Below are 19,426 nucleotides of genomic sequence, written 5' to 3'. Positions count from 1 at the left end.
GCAGAAGGCTCGCCAGGTAGCCGAGTAAATCCGGTCTGTCGAAGAACGACGAGAGGCTTGGATAATCTGGATCACATCGCCAGGAATATTTGCGGCACTCAGGCATTGCCGCTCAACCGCCAGGCGGTCAAGCTGAGCCAAGGCAGGTCTGGATGAAATAGAGCACCTTGAGTGAGGACGTCCTGATCGAATGGGAGACGCCAAGGCGGGGCGATTGAAAGAGACACAAGGTCCGCAAACCAAGGCCTCCGAGGCCAGTGAGGGGCTAACAATATCACCTCCGCCCACTCTGTCAGGATTTTGCGGATGACCTTGGGAATCAGAGGTGTCGAGGAAAGGCATACAATAGGCCCCGAGGCCAAGGGGATCGCAGAGCATCGGCGGCAACGGCTTGAGGTTCTGGGTAACGGGCGATGAAGAGAGGTAGTTGAGCATTCAAGTGCGTGGCGAAGAGATCGATCACAGGAGAGCCGAACCGAAGAATCAGATCTCGAAAAATGCAAGGATGAAGCCGCCACTCCGCAGTGTCTACCTGTTGACGGCTCAGCCAATCCGCTTGAGTATTGCTGATCCCTGAGATGTGCTCTGCGCGAAGAGAGCTGAGATGGCGTTCCACCCAGAGCCCTATCGCCAGAGCCACGGACAGCAGGGACTTCGACCTGGTGCCTCCCAGTTTGTTGAGGTGTGCCTTTGCAGTGACATTGTCCGTGAGCACTAGCACGTGTGCCCCGGTCACCAGGTGACGGAATGCCCGGAAGGCCAGGAAGACAGCCTGCAGTTCCAGCCAGTTGATCGGACGGGAGACGTCCCGACCAGTCCAAGTTCCTTGAGCTATCTGCCCTTGACAATGAGCCCCCCAACCGTGGAGACTGGCATCCGAGGTGACCACTACCCACTGAGGTTCGAAGAAGAGGGAGCCGGCTGACAGAGCTGGTGATTTCCACCACTTGAGGGACCTGCGAACTGCTGGGGGAACAGGAATCGGCTTTGCTGAGGTGGCTCTTCCCGCCTTCTGCAAAGGTAAAAGAAACCATTGGAGCTCCCGGGCGTGGAGCTGAGCCCAGGGAACAATGGCTATGGTGGAAATCATTTTCCCTAGGAGCTGGGAAAGAACATAAGGGGACACAGTACGACACCTCTCAATCCTAACAATCAGGTCTCGCAGGCTATCCTGTCTTTCTGATGATAGAAATACCCTCCCCTGGACGGAATCAATAAGAGCCCCTAAATGGACCAGGGAGGTACAGGGAACCAAGTGGCTCTTTTCAAGGTTAATCGAAAAACCATGAGAAGCCAAAGTCTCCAGAGTTAGCTGGAGATCTCGAACAGCCTGTTGGGGAGAAGAGGACAAAACAAGAATATCGTCCAGGTAACAAAGTAACCTAACTGAACGAACCCTGAGGTAGGCCGCCAAGGCCGCTAACACTTTAGTAAAGGTACGGGGAGCAGAGGAAAGTCCAAAGGGCAAGGCCCTGTACTAATAATGGACCCCCCCGTAACAAAATCTCAAATAACGTCTATGAGAATGACAAATCGGAACATGCAAATAGGGCGAGTGCATCTTGAATTTACGGTATACCACATACCAATTCAATCTCTTAAGGTCCAGAATGGGTCTCCACCCCCCCCCCCGAGGATTTGGGCACCAGAAAAACCCGGGAATAGAAACCCGTACCCCGTTGGTCAGGGGGAAAAAGTTGGATAGCACGGATGGAAAGGAGATGCTGAACCGCAGAGTCCATAAGGACCTGTTTCTCCGGGTTACGAGAAATCGGACAGCAAACAAAGGCACTCGGAGGAGGGGAAAGAAATTTGATGGCCAAACCCGATTTTAACGTGGCCAGGACCCATTTATCAGAGGTTGATCTCTCCCAGGAGGCAACAAAGAGGGCCAACCTGCCGCCTATGGAAGGATCTGAGATGCAACTAACGACGGTGTCGGTAGGGGCGACCTCCTCCCCCCCGAAAGGGCAGTTTAGTGACAAAGGCCCGACCCCGAGCTGATCTATCCTGAGAACTCCGGAACCTATTAAGGTTAGTAGAAGGCCGCGAGGAACCAAAAGAGGAAGACCCACCCGCCTCGTTACCTCTAAATTGAGAACGAGGGGCATAAGGAGAAAAACGGGACTCCCCCCTGCGGAAGATAGGAGCTAAGATCTTCTTCTTGTCTCTCATTTCCATGAGAAACGGGTCCAAGGCATCCCCAAACAACTTGGCACCCCCAAAGGGAACTGATGCCAGACGCCATTTATGTCTGGCGTCGGCCTGCCAGTGACGCAACCATACTAATCGGCAAACGGCCACAGAGGAAGCCAGAGCCTTGGAAGCAAAACGGGCGGCGATCAGGGAAGAGTCCGCTGAAAACTGCAGGGCAGCGACAATCTTGTTAAGGTCCTGCTTAATCTGCAAATCATCCGGTGATAATTTTTCCTGCAGCTGCCGCAACCAGAGTAGAGTAGTCCGGTTAAAGAAGGAGGCAGTGGTTGCGACTCGAATAGCCCAGGCGGAACCCTGATGAGCTCGCTGCAGGACTAAATCTGAATGGCGTTCATCAGGACGTAAAGCTTCATCCGCGTCCCCTGGAATATTGACGTTAGGCAGCAAGGCGACGATGGGAGCGTCGACAGAAGGAATTTAGAGGATGGAATCCAATTCCGAAGCCATATTAAAATTCCGGCGATCGTTGGCCGAAGGTAGTGCAGCCGAAGTTGGAGAGGACCACTGCCGCTTAACAGTATCCAGGAAAAGAGGCGGAGTCGGCACTGATGTAGTCGGCCTAGCCGGTTCTGCAAACATAGGGTCTAACGAGTCAGTTGAAGATGAAGGCACGGAATCTACAACTGGAGAAGACATACGAGCCGTGGAAACAGCTTTAAACAATAATGATTTGAATAAAGACTGCGGGAACAACCCCGTGAAGGCAGGCTGGTCCGGTGGAAGGTTTTCATCGTCGGAGAGGCCCGAGTCGCTGAGCTCAGCATCCGTCATAGTCAAAAGATGACTAGAGTGGGAACAGAAAGGGGAACCAGGAACTCTGTGATGGGCCCTCTCAGAGGAAGGGCCTTCTGGAGAATCCGGAGAAACCGACCTCACTGATCCTGCATGGCTGGAAACACAGGAACGGGCAGCCAGGGACCTCTGCACCGCAGCCTCAATCATACGTTGAATCTGTTCCGGTGAAAGCTGGCCAGGGATCTGACCAGACATCAGCTGGGCCTCAGGAGCTGTAGGAGGAGGAGGCAAGGATGGAGGCACAGAAGTAGAAGAAGCCGGGGGACCAGGCAAAGAAGAATCTTGCAAGGGCGTTGGTTGTGAGGAAACAGGTTGGGAGAAGGTACCAACTCCCCAAAGATCCGTAGTAGAAATAGTCACGGGGCAATCCTGTAGTGACATCTGATCTGGAGTGACGAAGCGAGGGGCAGGAGCTGGGCTTGGAATCTTGCTTGTTAAAGATGCCTGGTTGCCAGAACCATGGAGGTTAGCAGAGGCCTTATCACACAATTTCTTTAAAACTCTGTCCCTCCTTTTCTCAGCCTTGGATATAGTGCCATACTTATCAGGCCTGGAACAGGCGCCAGGCGCATGTGAGCCTGGGGATGGCTCCTGAGAGGCCTCCCAAGCCAATGATTGCGCAACAGACAGGGAGTCTGAGCTGTGAGTGCCAGATGTACCGGCTCTGCGGCCGTGTTTGGACTTTGCAAGTGCTTTAGGCATAATGCTGGCAGAAATCACCCCAAGGGAGCACAGGAAATAATTACAAGTCCACAAGATTAAATGTGCTGTTCAATAATGAAATGGGGGCGCTAGTCCCCACTAAGCAGTCCCTTGAAATAGCACAATCCAGATGAGGCAGGGGACGTAAAAGCTCCACAAAGCCTGCTATTTTGGGTGACAAGGCTGTAAGTACAACAGAGCAGACAATAGGGCAATGTTAAAATATGTCAGGAGCCTCCAGATGACAGTTATCAAGGAGAATCAAAGTTCAAATAGTCCTGAAACTTTTGAAATTTGTAGAAGGTGGTGCTGTTTGTCAGAGAGGGGAGCAGACAGGGCTGAAGACAGCTCAGAGTTCTTAGAGTAACAGACAGCTCAGAGTTCTTAGAGTAACCAAGGCAGGTCTGGATTAATGATGAAATAGGCAACAAAATGGCCGCCGCTGAAAACTTGAAGCGATTCCCTTCTAAGGGCAGAGATATCTCCGATGGTAATGAGGCTTTGAACACGAGTGAAGAAATAGCCTCCAAAATGGCCGCCGCCCTCACAACGAAGCCAAAGTCTTGAGGGCAAAAAAAATGGCCGCTCACAAATCCCAACTCTGCAAAGGGCGGCAAACAATCAATTTGAAACAAAATGGCCGCCGCAACTTGAAGCAGGCAATCCGAGCCGGTCAGAGTCAAATGGAGGCAAAATAAAAAAAAAAAACCCCAAACGAAGCAGATCTAAGAAATTAGCTCAGCGCCGCACTGCCAGCAGAAAAAACAATCGCCCCCCACCCCCAGGGGCGATAGGGAAATGAAAAAACGGCCCGTGAAGAGGAGGATACACAAATTTAACTATACCAGAATAAAGCGTTGTCAACAGTCCGAAATTCAGTAAACCGATCAGGGAGGAAGCCAATAAATCGCAGTCGAGGAATCCGAAGTCAAAAACCAGAAATATCCAAATAAACAGACCTAAATAGCCAGAAAGGGTAAGAGCTAAAGACCCACACACCTAATCAAGCTGAAGGACTGAGTCTAAAGCGGGTCTGCCCGGCAACAAGGGCGGGACTTGATATTATTGATAGACTCAGTCCTTCATGCTGATTGGCTGCTGCTACCCATCCTGGCTGCTGTCTCCACTCTCAATGGAGAAATGGCATTTTGATAACTGAAAAAATAATTTAATTCAACTTTTATTAACTTGTAGAAGGGCGCAGTGTAGATGTAATGTCCTCTTGTTTGTAACCTTGAAGACTAAAGTATTATGCTCCAAAAATTTTGAAAATTCTACCTTTCATTAAGAAATGTTAATGAGTTAGAAAACATAAAGTAGTAACTTTTTTGTTCAAATTCAGGTGAGATTGAAAAAATATTGCAAATTTTCTTATAGAAAATTGTATAGAAAATGTTCTTACATAGAAAATGTGAATCGTAATCAAAATCAACATCTTAGACTCAGTCACAAATAGGGATACGTATAATGTATAAACTAAAAATCTTTTTTACACTGGTAATTGTTTTTTCTTTCTGCCCAAAGACAAATTGAGTTAGAGCAAATAATATATATGCAGAATGAAGGACAGTATATTTGCCTGCTGATTCTTTCTATAGTATCAACAACTTAAATAAATCACCTTCTAGGAGGGTATTAAATTTCTGGAAGTATTCCAACATCAGTTAGAAACAAAGGGCAATCTTGCTCCAAATACTATATGAAAAAAATTTATAGAGTCTATTTTAAATTAATAACATCCCTGCTATGTTTTGAAAAAGTTATTTTCAATTTCTTCATTGATATACTGTCTCTGATTGAATTGGCAGAAATATTAAAATGCGGTTAATGCATTTTAATATGTCTTTATTCCTCAGTTCCAAGCAAACTATGCCATGTTTACACTTGAAAATTGTTTCTTAGATCTGGATCAAATGTTTCATAATCAGACCAATTTAATATTCAAAATTCCGTTGACAGTTGCAAAACAAAATGGCAGCTCAGAGCTGAAACTCCGAGGCTAGGAGGGAGATGTTTCGACATTTTCAAGAGTGTGGGGGTCAATTAACCATCCACAGACCCCCCTCCCAGCAAGCTGAGGTATTTTTGGCTATAGAGCTGTGGATGGAGCCCAAGGATAAAACCCGAGCTGAACCCGAAGATCAGCTGTTTGTTGGTAAAAAGACTGAGGGCGGTGCGGAGGATGTCAACATCAAAGCCTGGCTGTCACGACCGGGTCAACCACTGAGTCTAATACAGCTGATGAAAAGGTTGGCGAGACGGTGGCAACATCAACTCAGGATAGGGTGTCGATAATGATGCCTGGGCTAATAGGCGCTGCATGTAGCAACACGGCGGTGATGTCTATGGCAAGGGGGGTTACCACAATGGCGAGGGGAATGGCGCTAATGGCAGCGACGGCAACACCAGGAGGCTGCAAGGAAGCCCTCGTTGTTAATAGAGGAGAGGGCAATGCTGCAAAGGCTATAAATGTTTGGATCCCTTCAACCTCTAGGGATCTGTTGCACTCCTCTTTCTTGAAACTCTGAGGACTTATTAAACTAATTGAACTAAGTAACCTGAGCAAGGTGAGGGATAGGGACTGAGGATTACGAACTGGAGATGATGACTTACTCTCCCCTTCAACTGTCCCTCTCTGTCCCTTTATCAGATCTAGGTCTACTACGACCACTCAGCGTTAACTTGCAATCTTAGATCGATCTGCAGCTTTATTTACCACCTATTCCCCAAGATTACCCTGATTATTTAACCCTAAATACTTTGTCCAGTGGCTCTGCCTTACTTTTTTGATGTAAAAAATGGTATTTTTTATGGTATCAGGACTGGAGGAGATACAGACATCGAGAGTCTTGGATTATGGGGAGATAGACCACCTTCTCTTTGTTTGTTTCAAATGGTTTGGTCGCTGTGAGAGGACGACCCTTTGAGACCTCTACTCCCACCTCCTTTGGATGGACTTATTGCAACCACAAGACTTCCCATCGTCGTGAGAGGGCGATGATGTTCCGATGTATTGACATTTGTAACATACTGGTCTTCCTTTAACATCTATTTCCTCCCTTATTTTAAATTACCTGTCTTAACCATCTCTAACACTCTTAGAAGAAAATGATCCTTCATCTCCTTCAACTTGCTCCTATCTTTGATGTATTCAACTGCGGAGCTCCTTGCACTGCGAGATTTCCCCCTCTCGCATGTCTGGCCCTCTCAGTTATCAAGGGCCGCCCTTGAGGACGGGTTTTGGAACCCCGAGAGGTGGTTTGCAAAAAACCGATGGCTTTGGGGGTTTTTAGATAAATCTTTAAGTTCTATTTTAAGGGGTTCTGGGAGGGATTGTGGGAATGGATCTGGGGGGATCCATAAATCCACTGAAAGGGGTAATGGGTCTGATGATCACGGTGGGGAGGATGGGGACAGAAATCTGACAAGGATGCAGGGGGATGAAGCGATGGGCATTAGTATAGTAAGTGGGAGGGGCAGATATGACGGCTTCAGGGGGCCATATTATGTTTTGGGAGTCCGCACTCGTTGTTTACGAGCAATTGCCCACTCCGACCCCCAAAGCACTGCTCGTTTCCTGGGTTGTTCAGAGTCTCAGACCCTGGGTCTACGGCTGATGTTATGTAATGCCAGGTCAGTGGTAAATAAAGCCCCCCTCATTCATGATCTTATTTCAGAGGGGGGTGCTGACCTGGCAGGGATTACGGAGACCTGGTTAGGCCAGGAGGGAGGAGTTCCCCTTGTGGAAATGTGCCCGCCAGGTTTCCGTGCATTCCATCAGCCAAGGACTCAGGGAAGGGGTGGGGGAGTGGCAGCAATCATTAGAGAAAGTCTTTGCCCAAGGGAGGCCACTGTTCCTCAGATAGCCGGATGTGAGTCCCTCCTTGTGAAGTGGGGTCAGGGGATTCAGATGGGCCTACTGATTGCGTACCTGGCTCCCTGCCATGTAACAGCGGTCCTGCCTGAGCTGCTCGACATTATAGCTGGGGTGGGCGGTGGAAACCCCCAGACTTATTGTTATGGGGGATTTTAACCTGCCATCCGCTGGTGAGATGTCAGAGACGGCTCGGGAGTTCATGGCTTCCATGAAGGCCATGGACCTGACCCAGGTAGTTCAAGGCCCCACCCACTTGGGGAATCACACTCTGGACTTGATTTTTGTCTCTGATCAGTGGCTGAATGATCTAAGAATAGGGGATATAGACATCAAGCCCTTGTCATGGTCTGATCATTCTCTCCTTCACATGGACTTTTTTTTATATATATATATAATTTTTATTAATATATTCTATACACTAATACACAAATAAAATATACAATCCTGCCACCATGGTATAATATGATTACATTGTCCATAAGTATAAAATCATTCCTTTATACATACATATTTGCCACCATATATATATACATCATCATATATCTATTCTATCCCACCTTTTCTGGACCCAATCGTACCATACTTTCCAACTGTTATAAAATTCTGAATTTTTTACCATTGATCAATCTAGTTAATCTATCTGATTCCGCACACTCATTAATTTTATATATTATTTTCAAATCTATCGGTAAGTATTGATTTTTCCACTCCTGCGCATACGCTAATCTTCCTGCAGTGATAATGTGAATCAACAAGAACCATATATCTGATTTAACATTCAAAGGTTTTGCCCCCAATAGGAAAATCTCAGGTCTTAATTCCAAATTAATCTGTGTAATTTCCAAAATCCATTGCCGTATTTTTTTCCAATATTTAACCGCCTGCGGGCAGGTCCACCGTTGGTGAAAATAGGTTCCATTGCTGTAACCGCACTTCCAACAGCAGGCAGATGTCCCGGGAAACATTTTAGCTAATCTCGCCGGGGGGAGATGCCACCGGTATACCATTTTATATATATTTTCTTTATATGAGGTGGCCATGGTTAATTTCATATTTTTCAACCAAATCTGTTCCCATTGCTGGAAGTCAAGGGGATATCCAAAATTTCGCCCCCATGCTATCATACAATCCTTCACTACATCCTGTCCTATCTGCAGAGACAATAAATATGCATAACATTTAGATAATATCCCTTTCCCTCCTTCTAATAAGACCTTATCCAATTCTTATCTTTTACGGTAGATTCCTTCACTATGTAAATCTTTTTTATACCTGAAGTGCACTTGAGAATAAGACCACCAGTCTATCTTATATCCTTGAAGAGTTAATAATTCTCGTGACTTCGGATTACCCTGAACATCCAAGAAACCTTCATACGTCAAGGTTTTCTCCCCTTTATACAATATCGGGTAAATCTGAGCTTCCTGCGCCGAAATCCAACATGGAACTTTTGAATATACTCTTCTTCTAACCTTTTCCCAAGTGTACCCAAGCGTCCTACGTAAATAGTGATCATCAAAGTGTCTAGGGTGGCCGGATGCTCCCGGCCATAGAAAATAGTGCCAGCCATGTTGAAGACCGGCTCCCTCAAATGTCAAAAGTCGTCTCTTTTGTCGGACCATCCATTCTTTCACCCAAATCAAGTTCGCTGCTTGGTGATAGAGCTCCCAATTTGGGAGTCCAAATCCTCCTCTATTTTTGGGTTCTTGTAACATTTTAAGTCTAATCCGCGGCCTCTTTCCCTGCCAGGTAAATTTAGATATACTCCTATCCAAATTTGTAAAAAACTCTTTATTCAACCTTACCGGGACTGTTTGGAATAGAAATAACCATTTAGGTAACACGCACATCTTAATGGTTGCCACCCTTCCCAAAATTGATAGCTGGAGATTTTTCTATCTTTCTAAGTCTCTGAGCATCTGGCTGTAAAGAGGAAGATAGTTATCCTCCTTTATGGAGGAACATCTGGCGGTCAACCATATACCCAGATACTTAATTTTATTTGTTATTCTTAAGCCCATTAACTGCTCCAGCTGTTGCCTTTGCATCTGAGTCATATTTTTCACTAGGATTTTAGTTTTTTCTTCATTCATCTTTAACCCCGCTACCTTCCCATACTCTCTAATCAGGCATAATAATTTCAGGCCCGAGTCCAGTGGTTGATCCAAGATAAATACAAGATCGTCTGCATAAGCCTGAACTTTAACTTCCTCCTGCCTAAACTTCATTCCTCTTACTTCCGTGTTTCCTCTCACTTCTCTAAGCAGGGGCTCTAAAGTTAATACAAATAGCAATGGGGAAAGGGGACATCCCTGTCTTGTACCTCTACAAATTTGAATTCTCTCCGTCTCCTCTCCATCTATGAGAACTCTTGCAGTCTGCTCCCGATAGATAGCTCGAATTGCCCGAATAAAATTCCTACCAAACTCCATATATTCCAATTGAGAAATCATAAATTCCCAACTGATTCTGTCAAACGCCTTTTGGGCGTCAACAAAAATTAAAGCTAATTGTTTATCCGGGCGATTTTCGAAAAATTCTAGTGTATTCATGATAATTCTAAGATTATCTCGTAGATATCTATTAGGAAGGAAGCCGTTTTGGTCTGATTGAATGAATTGGTTAAGGAAGCAGCTAAGCCTAGCTGCAAGAACCCCCGCAAATATCTTATAATCGGAGTTTAGTAATGATATTGGTCTATAGTTCTTAATAAGAGATAGATCAGTTCCTTCTTTTGGGATAATAGAAATAAAAGCCTCAGTCCAAGATACTGGAACCTGAGCCTCTTTCATAACCGCATTGAATAAATCCGTCATGTGTCTTCCTATCACGTCAAACACTATTTTGTATAATTCAACTGGAAGGCCATCTCTACCCGGGGTTTTGCCATTCGCCTGTGCTTTCATAACTGTTTCTACTTCCTCCATCGTAAATTCCGCATTAAGAATTTCCTTCATTGTTTCCGAGACTTCAGGCAAGTCTGTCTTTTCCAAATATTTCCGAATTTCACAGATATTTTCCTCTCCTTTCTGATAAAGCTGTGTGAAAAAATCCTGAGCTACCATTCTCTTGCCTTCCTTAGTACAATGGAAATTCCCAATTACATCTTTCAGCCCTTCTATTCTCCGTTGTTCCTGCTCCTTTCTAAGCCGGTAAGCCAACCATTTTCCTGTTTTATTCGCCCTTTCAAAAAAACTTTGTTTAGTCCACTTTAGTTTATTTGCTAATTCCTCTTGATCTAATAATTTAATCTGGTGTTGCCAGTACTCCCTTTCCTCTATCAATGTTGTCTGGGTTAATCCATTTTGCATCCTTTCTTCCACCCGTTGTAATTTATTCAAGAGGTTGTCTCGGTGTTTCTTACCCGCCCTACGTTTGTCAATCATATATTTGATTAACCATCCCCTCATCACTGCCTTAACCGTATCCCATGTATTGTATATTGAAGTATCCTCTTTCTTATTTTCCTGGAAAAAAAGATATAACTCCTTCTTAAATTTACTCATGAATTCTTCATCTTTCAGGATACCTATATTCATTCTCCATCTACTCTTCCTACAATGTGGGATCTTCCAAGTTACCATTAGCGGGTTATGATCCGCCCACTGATTGGGCCCTATTTCCACTTCCGAGACCAGCCCCCTCAACTCAAGAGACATCCATACCATATCTATTCGGGTCCACGAGTGGTGTCTGGGAGAGAAATAAGTATATTGATTTTTATTGGGATTTCTCAACCTCCATATATCCTGTAATCCAAATTCCTCCCTTAAATCATTACATATTTTTGGTAATGTTCTCTTAATATCCTTTAACCTTTCTTGTATGTTTCCCGGGACATAATCCTTCATTCTATCCATTACAGCATTGAAATCCCCCACTAGACAGACATGTTCATATTCCAGTTCCCCCAATTTAACATATAAGTTTTGATAAAAAGTCCTCTGATTGTCATTAGGGGCATAAATACAAACCAATAAAGACTTCCACTGGGCAATTTCTATTTCGAGCATGAGAACCTGACCTTCCTGGTCAGCAAAAACCTGTTGGGATTTCAAATGATGTCGTACATATACCACTATCCCTTTTTTTTTTTGACCTGCTAATGAGGTATAAGTTTTACCCAATGCCCGACATTCTAACAAATGGTTTTGATCTTTTTTTATATGAGTCTCCTGCATGCAGACAATATCATACTTAGCCTTTCTTAATTTATTCAAAATCCTACTACGTTTATTAGGAGCATTTAAACCGTTAATATTTACAGATATCAAACGCACTAATTCCCCCATTTCCTTTTCTCACCTAAGTTTTTACTTTCCCGCTGTTATAGCCTTCTTAACTGTTTGTCTTGTCTCCCTCTGAGGTGCTGTTAATTCCTCGACTTTTCGTATTCCCCCACCCTTCTTTCCCGCCTTTCCTTCTCTTCTCTCCTCTCCTCTCCTCTACCTCTTCTTCCTCTTGCGATTCCTCCAAACTTCTACTTTCCCCTTCTCCTTCAACATCTAATTCTGACAAATTAAATTGTTGTTCCATGAATTCTCTTGCTTCTTGAAGACTCCGAATCCTCACCTTATCCCTCCATGTCATCAATAAACCTTCAGGTAATAACCAACGATACGAAATTGCATTTTTCCTCAGGAAAGTTGTCAAAAATTGATATCTGCGTCTCTGTTCCCTTACCCGACGTGGGATTTGTTTCAAAACTATCATCGGTTGGCCTTTATATGTAATAGTTTGATCCCTTGTTCGTTTATAAAATTCTTCACACAAAGCTTTCTTGTTAAAACGAACATGAATTTCCTGAGGAAGATTGTTCCTTTTTGCGTAGCTAGTGAATACTCTAAAGGCCTCATCAATATCCCGTTGGATCATGAGTCTATCTGCCTCCAAAGTTTCTGCAACTATTTCTCCTACAATGTCATCCAGTTTTTCCCCTTTCTCTTCCGCCACATTCTGTATTCTAAGTAAAAAAAAAGATCGCTCCATTTCCAGAAAAATTATTTCTTCTTCTAAGTCTCTATTTATGGTTATTTGTCTCTTCTCCCAACTGTCCATCCGTCCTTCGCATTTCTCCGTCTTCTTCTCTATCTCCTTCATTTTTTCCTCTTGTTGTATTAATGTCTGTCGTATATCTCCCAGTTCACTTCGCATCTGTTTAATTTCTTCTTTAACCCCTCTCATTTCCACTTTCACATCTGCTTCCAAGTCCTCAAAGTTCTTAGATGTCGACTCCTGGTTTTTAGCCATTGATTCCTGGATGGCTTGTAACATATTTTGAAGAGCCTGCATAGAGGGCGTCTTCCCCGTCGCCGACATATCTTCCGATGTTCTTCTAGAAGCTGAAAACAACCACTGTTCCTCTACTCTTTGTTGAATAAATATATCAATCAAGTCTTTTAAATCAAATAAGTTAATCCATCAGCTCTTGATGTATCCAAATTAGTCTATTTTCAATGTTTACTATGAGGCAGTGTATATATATCTTTTTCCCGCCTCCTTTCCTTTCCTTTCTTTTCCTTTCCTTTAGTTGTAATATCCCAATCCACCACTAGGTGGCAGTAGAAGACCAACCAAGGGCAGTCTCCGTCTTCAGCAGTGGGGAAAAAAGAAAAAAATATCAAGTCAAGATGTGGCAAAAAGCTCACCTCTTCTGATAATGTGACAAAGAGAGAAGTAAAAGAGAAAATCTCGCTACGTCTTCAACAAGATCAGTCAATTATTCTCCATCCACCAGACAATATATTCAAATAAAAAAAGGGAGATGATGAAGTTTTGATAATATCAAAGTTCAAAGGGAGATCAATAACTGCTTCTGAGGGGGAAATAACAGCTAGCAGCAAGAAGTTTACAAGACAGCCGTTTCTCCGTTTCAGCCGCTCCCCCAGTAAATGGCAAATCTTATATGTTTCTTAGGCAGGAGGTTCAGTCAGCTCTGAGCTAACTTAGTAAAGTAGAATTCTTACACCACGCTGGCGGGCTCCCCTCTCCAGTTGGTATAGTCACGATTTCAGGGCGATCCCACGCCGCCCTCTTTCTGCGCTGGTATCCTGAGAAGAAATCTGCCGGCATGCGGGAAAGCCACCTCCTCGCATGCCCCGATGCCCCCCCTTCTTCGCAAGCCTCTCCACGGCTCACGATGGCGCAGGAACAACCGCCAAACACAGAAAAGGGAGAACTAGGATAAGCAGCTACACAATTCCTAGTCCTCCATTTAGCATGACGCAACCGGAAGCCCCTTCACATGGACTTTCAAGTCACTTTTACCCACCGCAGGGAGACGGAACCAACCAAATGGTTCCGTCCCAGGCGCCTGATGGACCCCAAAAGATTCCTGATGGAGCTTGGGCCATTTCCTGAGACTCTGGCTCACGACTCGACTGAGGACCTGGTGGTCGCCTGGGACAGGGCGGCTACTGCGGCCTTGGATCGCGTCGTGCCTTTGCGGCCTCTGACCCGATGCCGATCTCGTCTAGCTCCTTGGTTTTCCGAGGAGCTGAGAGAGATGAAGTGTCGGAAAAGACGCCTGGAGAGCGATTGGAGGACAAGCCGATCTGAATCTGACCGAACACAGGTGAGATCTTATATTAAGACCTACCTAGTGGCGATAAGAGCGGCGAAGTCTAGCTACTTCTCCGCTCTTATTGCAACTGCAGAGAACCGCCCAGCCGCGCTGTTTAGGGTGACCCGCTCCCTACTTCAGGTGGAGGTACGGGAAGATCCCTTAAAGGGTCGAGTTGAGGATTTTGTACAATTCCTGCATGATAAAGTCGCTCAGATTCGGGAAGGCCTGGACTCCGATTGGGTAGATCCAGGGGAGGAGACAGGGGCAGGTCTTGAGAGCGTTATCTGGGAAGAGTTTGACTGTGACTCCTGAGGACGTGGACAGGATTCTGGGCAAGCTTAACGCTGCCACGTTTATTGGACCCGTGTCCCTCCTGGTTGGTACTGGCCTCCCGGGAGGTTACACGAGGCTGGCTCCAGGGGATTATAAATGCTTCTCTGAGTGAGGGTGTCTTTCCCGCTGCCTTGAAAGAGGCGGTTGTGAAGCCCCTCCTCAAGAAGCCTTCCCTGGACCCGGCTATATTATCAAATTATCGTCCAGTCTCCAATCTTCGCTTTGTTGCGAAGGTTGTTGAGAGTGTGGTGGCATGACAACTACCCCGATACCTGGATGAAGTTGTCTATCTGGATCCGTTCCAGTCGGGCTTCAGGTCACGATACAGCACGGAAACAGCATTGGTCGCGTTGGTGGATGATCTCTGGAGGGTTCGGGACAGAGGTTGCTCCTCTATCCTGGTCCTATTAGATCTCTCAGCGGCTTTTGATACCATCAACCATGGTATCTTACTGCACCGGCTGGAGGGGTTAGGAATAGGGGGCTCCCTGCTTCGGTGGTTCTCCTCCTTCCTCTCTGACCGTTCGGAGTTTTGTGTTGGCAGGGGGGCAGAGGTTGACCTCGAGGCACCTTATTTGTGGAGTGCCGCAAGGGTCAGTCCTCTCACCCCTTCTGTTCAACATTTATGTAAAACCGCTAGGCGAGATCATCCGTGGTTTCGGGGTGAGTGTTCATCAGTATGCTGATGACACACAGCTATACATCTCCACCCCAGACCACCCCAATGATGCCCTTGCTGTGATGTCCCGTTGCCTGGAGGCCGTGTGGATCTGGATGGGGAGAAACAAGCTCAGACTCAAGCCCTCCAAGACCAAGTGGCTGTGGCTTCCGGCGTCCCGGTATAGTCAGCTGGTACCATCACTGACAATAGGGGATGAGATCTTGCTCCCCACAGAGAGGACCCGCAACTTGGGTGTCCTCCTGGATTCACGGCTATCTTTAGAAGATCATTTGACGGCCGTGGCCAGGGGTGCCTTTTATCAGGTTCGCCTGATCCGCCAGTTGCGTCCCTTTCTGGATCGGGACGCCTTGCGCACGGTCACTCATGCCCTAGTTACCTCCCGTATGGACTACTGTAATGCTCTCTACATGGGGCTCCCCTTGAAAAGCACCCGGAGGCTCCAACTGGTCCAGAACGTAGCCGCGCAGGTGATTATGGGCGCAGCTCGTTACGCCCATGTAACACCTCTCCTACGCGAGCTGCACTGGCTCCCAGTGGTCTTCCGGGTGCGATTCAAGGTGTTATCTATCACCATTAAAGCGCTCCATGGCTTAGGACCTACGAGACCGTCTTTTGCCACCAATAGCCTCCCACCGACCAGTTCGTTCTCACAGGGAGGGACTACTCAGGGTACCGTCAGTCAAATTATGTCGACTGGCGACTCCCAGGGGGAGGGCCTTCTCTGTGAGGGCTCCAACCCTTTGGAATGAACTGCCCCCGGAGATACGGAATATCCCTGATCTCCGTGCTTTCCGCCGTGCCCTCAAGACCCTGATGTTCTAACAGGCGGGCCTAAACATATGAACATGTGAATGATTTTTTAAATGTGATCTAATTCTGGGTTTTATTTAATTAAACAAACTAAGTAATAATTTTAATTAGCAATTTTATGATGTTTGTGTGTCTATATTTTTCTTGACTGTACACCGCCTTGAGTCCTACGGGAGAAAGGCGGTATAGAAATATAATAAATAAATAAATAAATAAATAAATAAATAAATAAATAAATAAATAAATAAATAAATAAATATTGGATTTAACAAACCTCAATAGATCCATTTATCTTTTCTCAAAATGCATGATGCTGTTTTTCAAATATTTTAGATACTTAATTTCTTCTTCAACTTTTATCTGACGTTATTATTTAAAACATTGATGACAAGTTATTTCTCATGTTTAGCATTACTTTTTAAAATATGATTCTATTTGTAGCAGAAATCTAATACAAGGCTGCAAATAGGAAACTGGGACTTGCACCCAAAATTAATTGTTTCTCATTTATTTTATAAAACCTTACCTGTGGATGACTGGGCATTCACATCAGCACAATGAACAAGGAGCAGTTTTACAATGTCCACATAGCCTCCGCTGGCTGCTGCCATGAGTGGAGTTATATCTCCTTTATTCCCTCTGTCTTCAACGTTTGCATGCATGGCGAGCAACACCTGCACAAATTAAACGTGTTAGCCTTATTTTTTCCTGCTATTCTCAAAGCTTTAGCTATTTTCTAAATAATTCGAAAGAATCAGTAGTTTAACTACAAAAAAATGTTGTGCTCTATGCTGGTCATTTGCACATCAGCTCTGTGCTGGTCATTTGCACAATAGTCTTTGTCTGCGCAGATAACTTTTCATCTTACGATTTAATTATTTATTTACATTACTTATAACCCATTCAATCTCAAAGAACACAGAACAAAATGAAACAAAACAAAAACAATGTAAAAATAATGTCATGATCAAAATCTCCAGATACCCTCAATCAGCAGGGGCTGAAGTCTGAATGAAATAATACAGATTTTAACTTATTTTTAGATTGCAAGTACTTCTGGAGGAGTCTTCCACAAAGTGGCAGTGCTTATCATCTTATCCATGCCCCATGTATCTCAAAAGGAGGATAGACTCTGAATAAGGCTTCTCTAAAATCAGAGTGGACAGGCAGGTTCAATTCTGGCAATCATTGTCCAATATATTCCAGAACTGCACTTGTATATAGCTTTAAAAATAACCACCAGCTCTTTGTATTAGATTCAAAATTCTACTGGCAATCAATGCAGCAACTTTAATATAGATGTTATTCTGCACTCTGGTGGCTGGCCCTTTAGCAATCTAGCTACATTTGCACCAAAAAGTCTAGAAAACGTGTGGAAAACTCTACTCACTTGTGCCAATTCATAATATCCAGCTGAACAAGCCAAACAAAGTAAACTCTCTCCTTCTTCTGTATGTTCATTTACACTTCTTCCTTCATCAAGCAATTTACGAACAGCATTTACATCCCCATCAGAACAAGCTTCTGCCAAACTGCGACTAGAAGATATATTTGTAATAAAATTGTATAAAATTAGTCACTGTTAATCTTAATTTAAGAACAGCTGATATGTTTAAGAAATTGGTTAATGAAATATTTTTAAAAAGGCTTAGTAACCTAGCAACTATTAGCTCAATGTTTTCCCGTCCAAAATAGAATAGTGCCTCATTTCATACTATTCCAGAAAAAAATGAAATATCTAAACTTGGGAAGAATAAGAACCTTTACTTAGATATCCAACAATCATATATGTGAGATTTATATTTCTACACATCGTTCAGAATGCTCTAGTTCAAAGGTATTTGAACAGGAAGCTTTATTTCTAGCTCATTCTGTTAAGTTCATGAAAGTAATTTACTGTTTTTTCACTCTCAGGGGAAGAAAGTATCTTGCAATGGAAGAATAATGCAAATGTACATAAGACAATTTAAAAAACAAATGTTACTAGTAAGCAGGTTAAATAAAATAAAGGGTGTTGTTTATTAAATCCGAATTTTAAATTTATATGATTTTTTCTTAGCTTATTTTGTAAAAAATGTATAAAATATAATATACAGTTCTAAAGTACCTGCTAATTACATTTTATTATACTTCCTAAAATGGAGAGACGTTGACAGACTTTCTAACTGACTCTTTCTAAAAGTGCAAAGTCAATATGAAGAATTTAAGCTGGGAGAACTGATGTAGGTAAGGAGGAAGGGTTTCTCAGCCCACCCCTCCATACAGGGTTGTTGTGGGGAAAATAGGAGGAAGGAGGTGTGTTGATATGTTCGCTGCCTTAAATCATTTGTAAAAATAATAAAGGAGGGATACAAATAAATAAATGCAAGGGGTAGGAGGGGGAAATAGAAAGTGAAGCTATACCTAAGCAGAACAAAATTGAGCAATAAATTTCTTCTCCTGAAATGTACCTTCCTTCCTAAAACTTAATCATGGCAGCAGGAAATAAAATATTCAATTTGGGAATATTTTAATTAATGGTTGTATGGTTTGGAAGCACACAAAATATATATGATATAACAAAAAAAATTAGCTTGGGGTTCTTAATGAAGAATAAGAATTTAGAAAGTAAAAATCAAATGCACAGGTATAGAAAAGCACTGACTTAATAAAATATTTGTGAACAAAAGTATGGAACTAACTGTATCAATGTTAATGTAATTCCAAAATCAAAGGAAATGATTATTTTATTTTAATTCCAGATTGGTCAGACACCATTCCATGCACTTTATCTAATTCTTTGCACAATTAAGTCATATTATATAAGAGGTTCAGAGGAAGGTAATAAAGATGATCAACAAAGTCCTATGAGGAGAAACAGGAAGAATTTGGAATGTATAACTGTTACAAAAATATTTTTGTTTGCCTTCAAACAATGTCATAAGATGATTAGCACTATCACTCCAAGTTGCAAGATGTGGTTTAATGGATTTGAATTATTGAAAGGCAGATTTCAATTAAATGTTAAAAAAGTTTTCTAACAGTAAGAGAAGGTCAGAAGTACAGGTCGTCCTTGTCTAACAACAGTTCATTAAGTGACTATTTAAAATTACAATGGCACTGAAAAAAGTGAACTATGACCATTTTCCACACTTATGACTGTTCAGCATCCCCATGGTCATGTGATTTATATTCAGATCTTGATAACTGATTCACATTTATGAAGGTTGCATTGTCCAGGGTCATGTGATATCCCTTTTGAACCTTCTGACAAAGTCAATGGGAAAACCAGATTCACCAGATTCACTTAACAACTGTTTTACTAATTTAACAACTGCAGTGATTCACTTAACAAATATGGCAAGAAGTCATAAAAGGGGGCAAAACTCACTTAACTATTTTTTCACTTAACAACATAAAGTTTGAGCTCAATTGTGGTCGTACGATGAGGACTACCTGTATAACC

The 19,426-nt window shown here is 43.6% G+C and overlaps 1 protein-coding gene across 3 annotated transcripts in view; it reads right to left on the bottom strand.

Moving 5' to 3' along the window:
- ANKHD1 (ankyrin repeat and KH domain containing 1) overlaps positions 1–19,426 on the bottom strand; it is a 170,280-nt gene that overhangs the window by 104,101 nt on the left and 46,753 nt on the right. For all 3 annotated transcript variants that reach the window (XM_070940827.1, XM_070940828.1, XM_070940829.1), the window contains exons 4-5: positions 17,372–17,519; positions 16,508–16,655 (exon numbers count right to left, since the gene is read on the bottom strand). In XM_070940827.1, the coding sequence (XP_070796928.1) occupies positions 16,508–16,655; positions 17,372–17,519 (296 nt within the window). The remainder of the gene's footprint in view (positions 1–16,507; positions 16,656–17,371; positions 17,520–19,426) is intronic.

This window comes from Pituophis catenifer, unplaced genomic scaffold, assembly GCF_029215685.1.
Source record: "Pituophis catenifer annectens isolate HBS135680 unplaced genomic scaffold, rPitCat1.0.hap2 SCAF_3, whole genome shotgun sequence".
Lineage (NCBI taxonomy): Eukaryota > Metazoa > Chordata > Lepidosauria > Squamata > Colubridae > Pituophis > Pituophis catenifer.
This window is presented reverse-complemented; position numbering and strand designations above follow the sequence as displayed.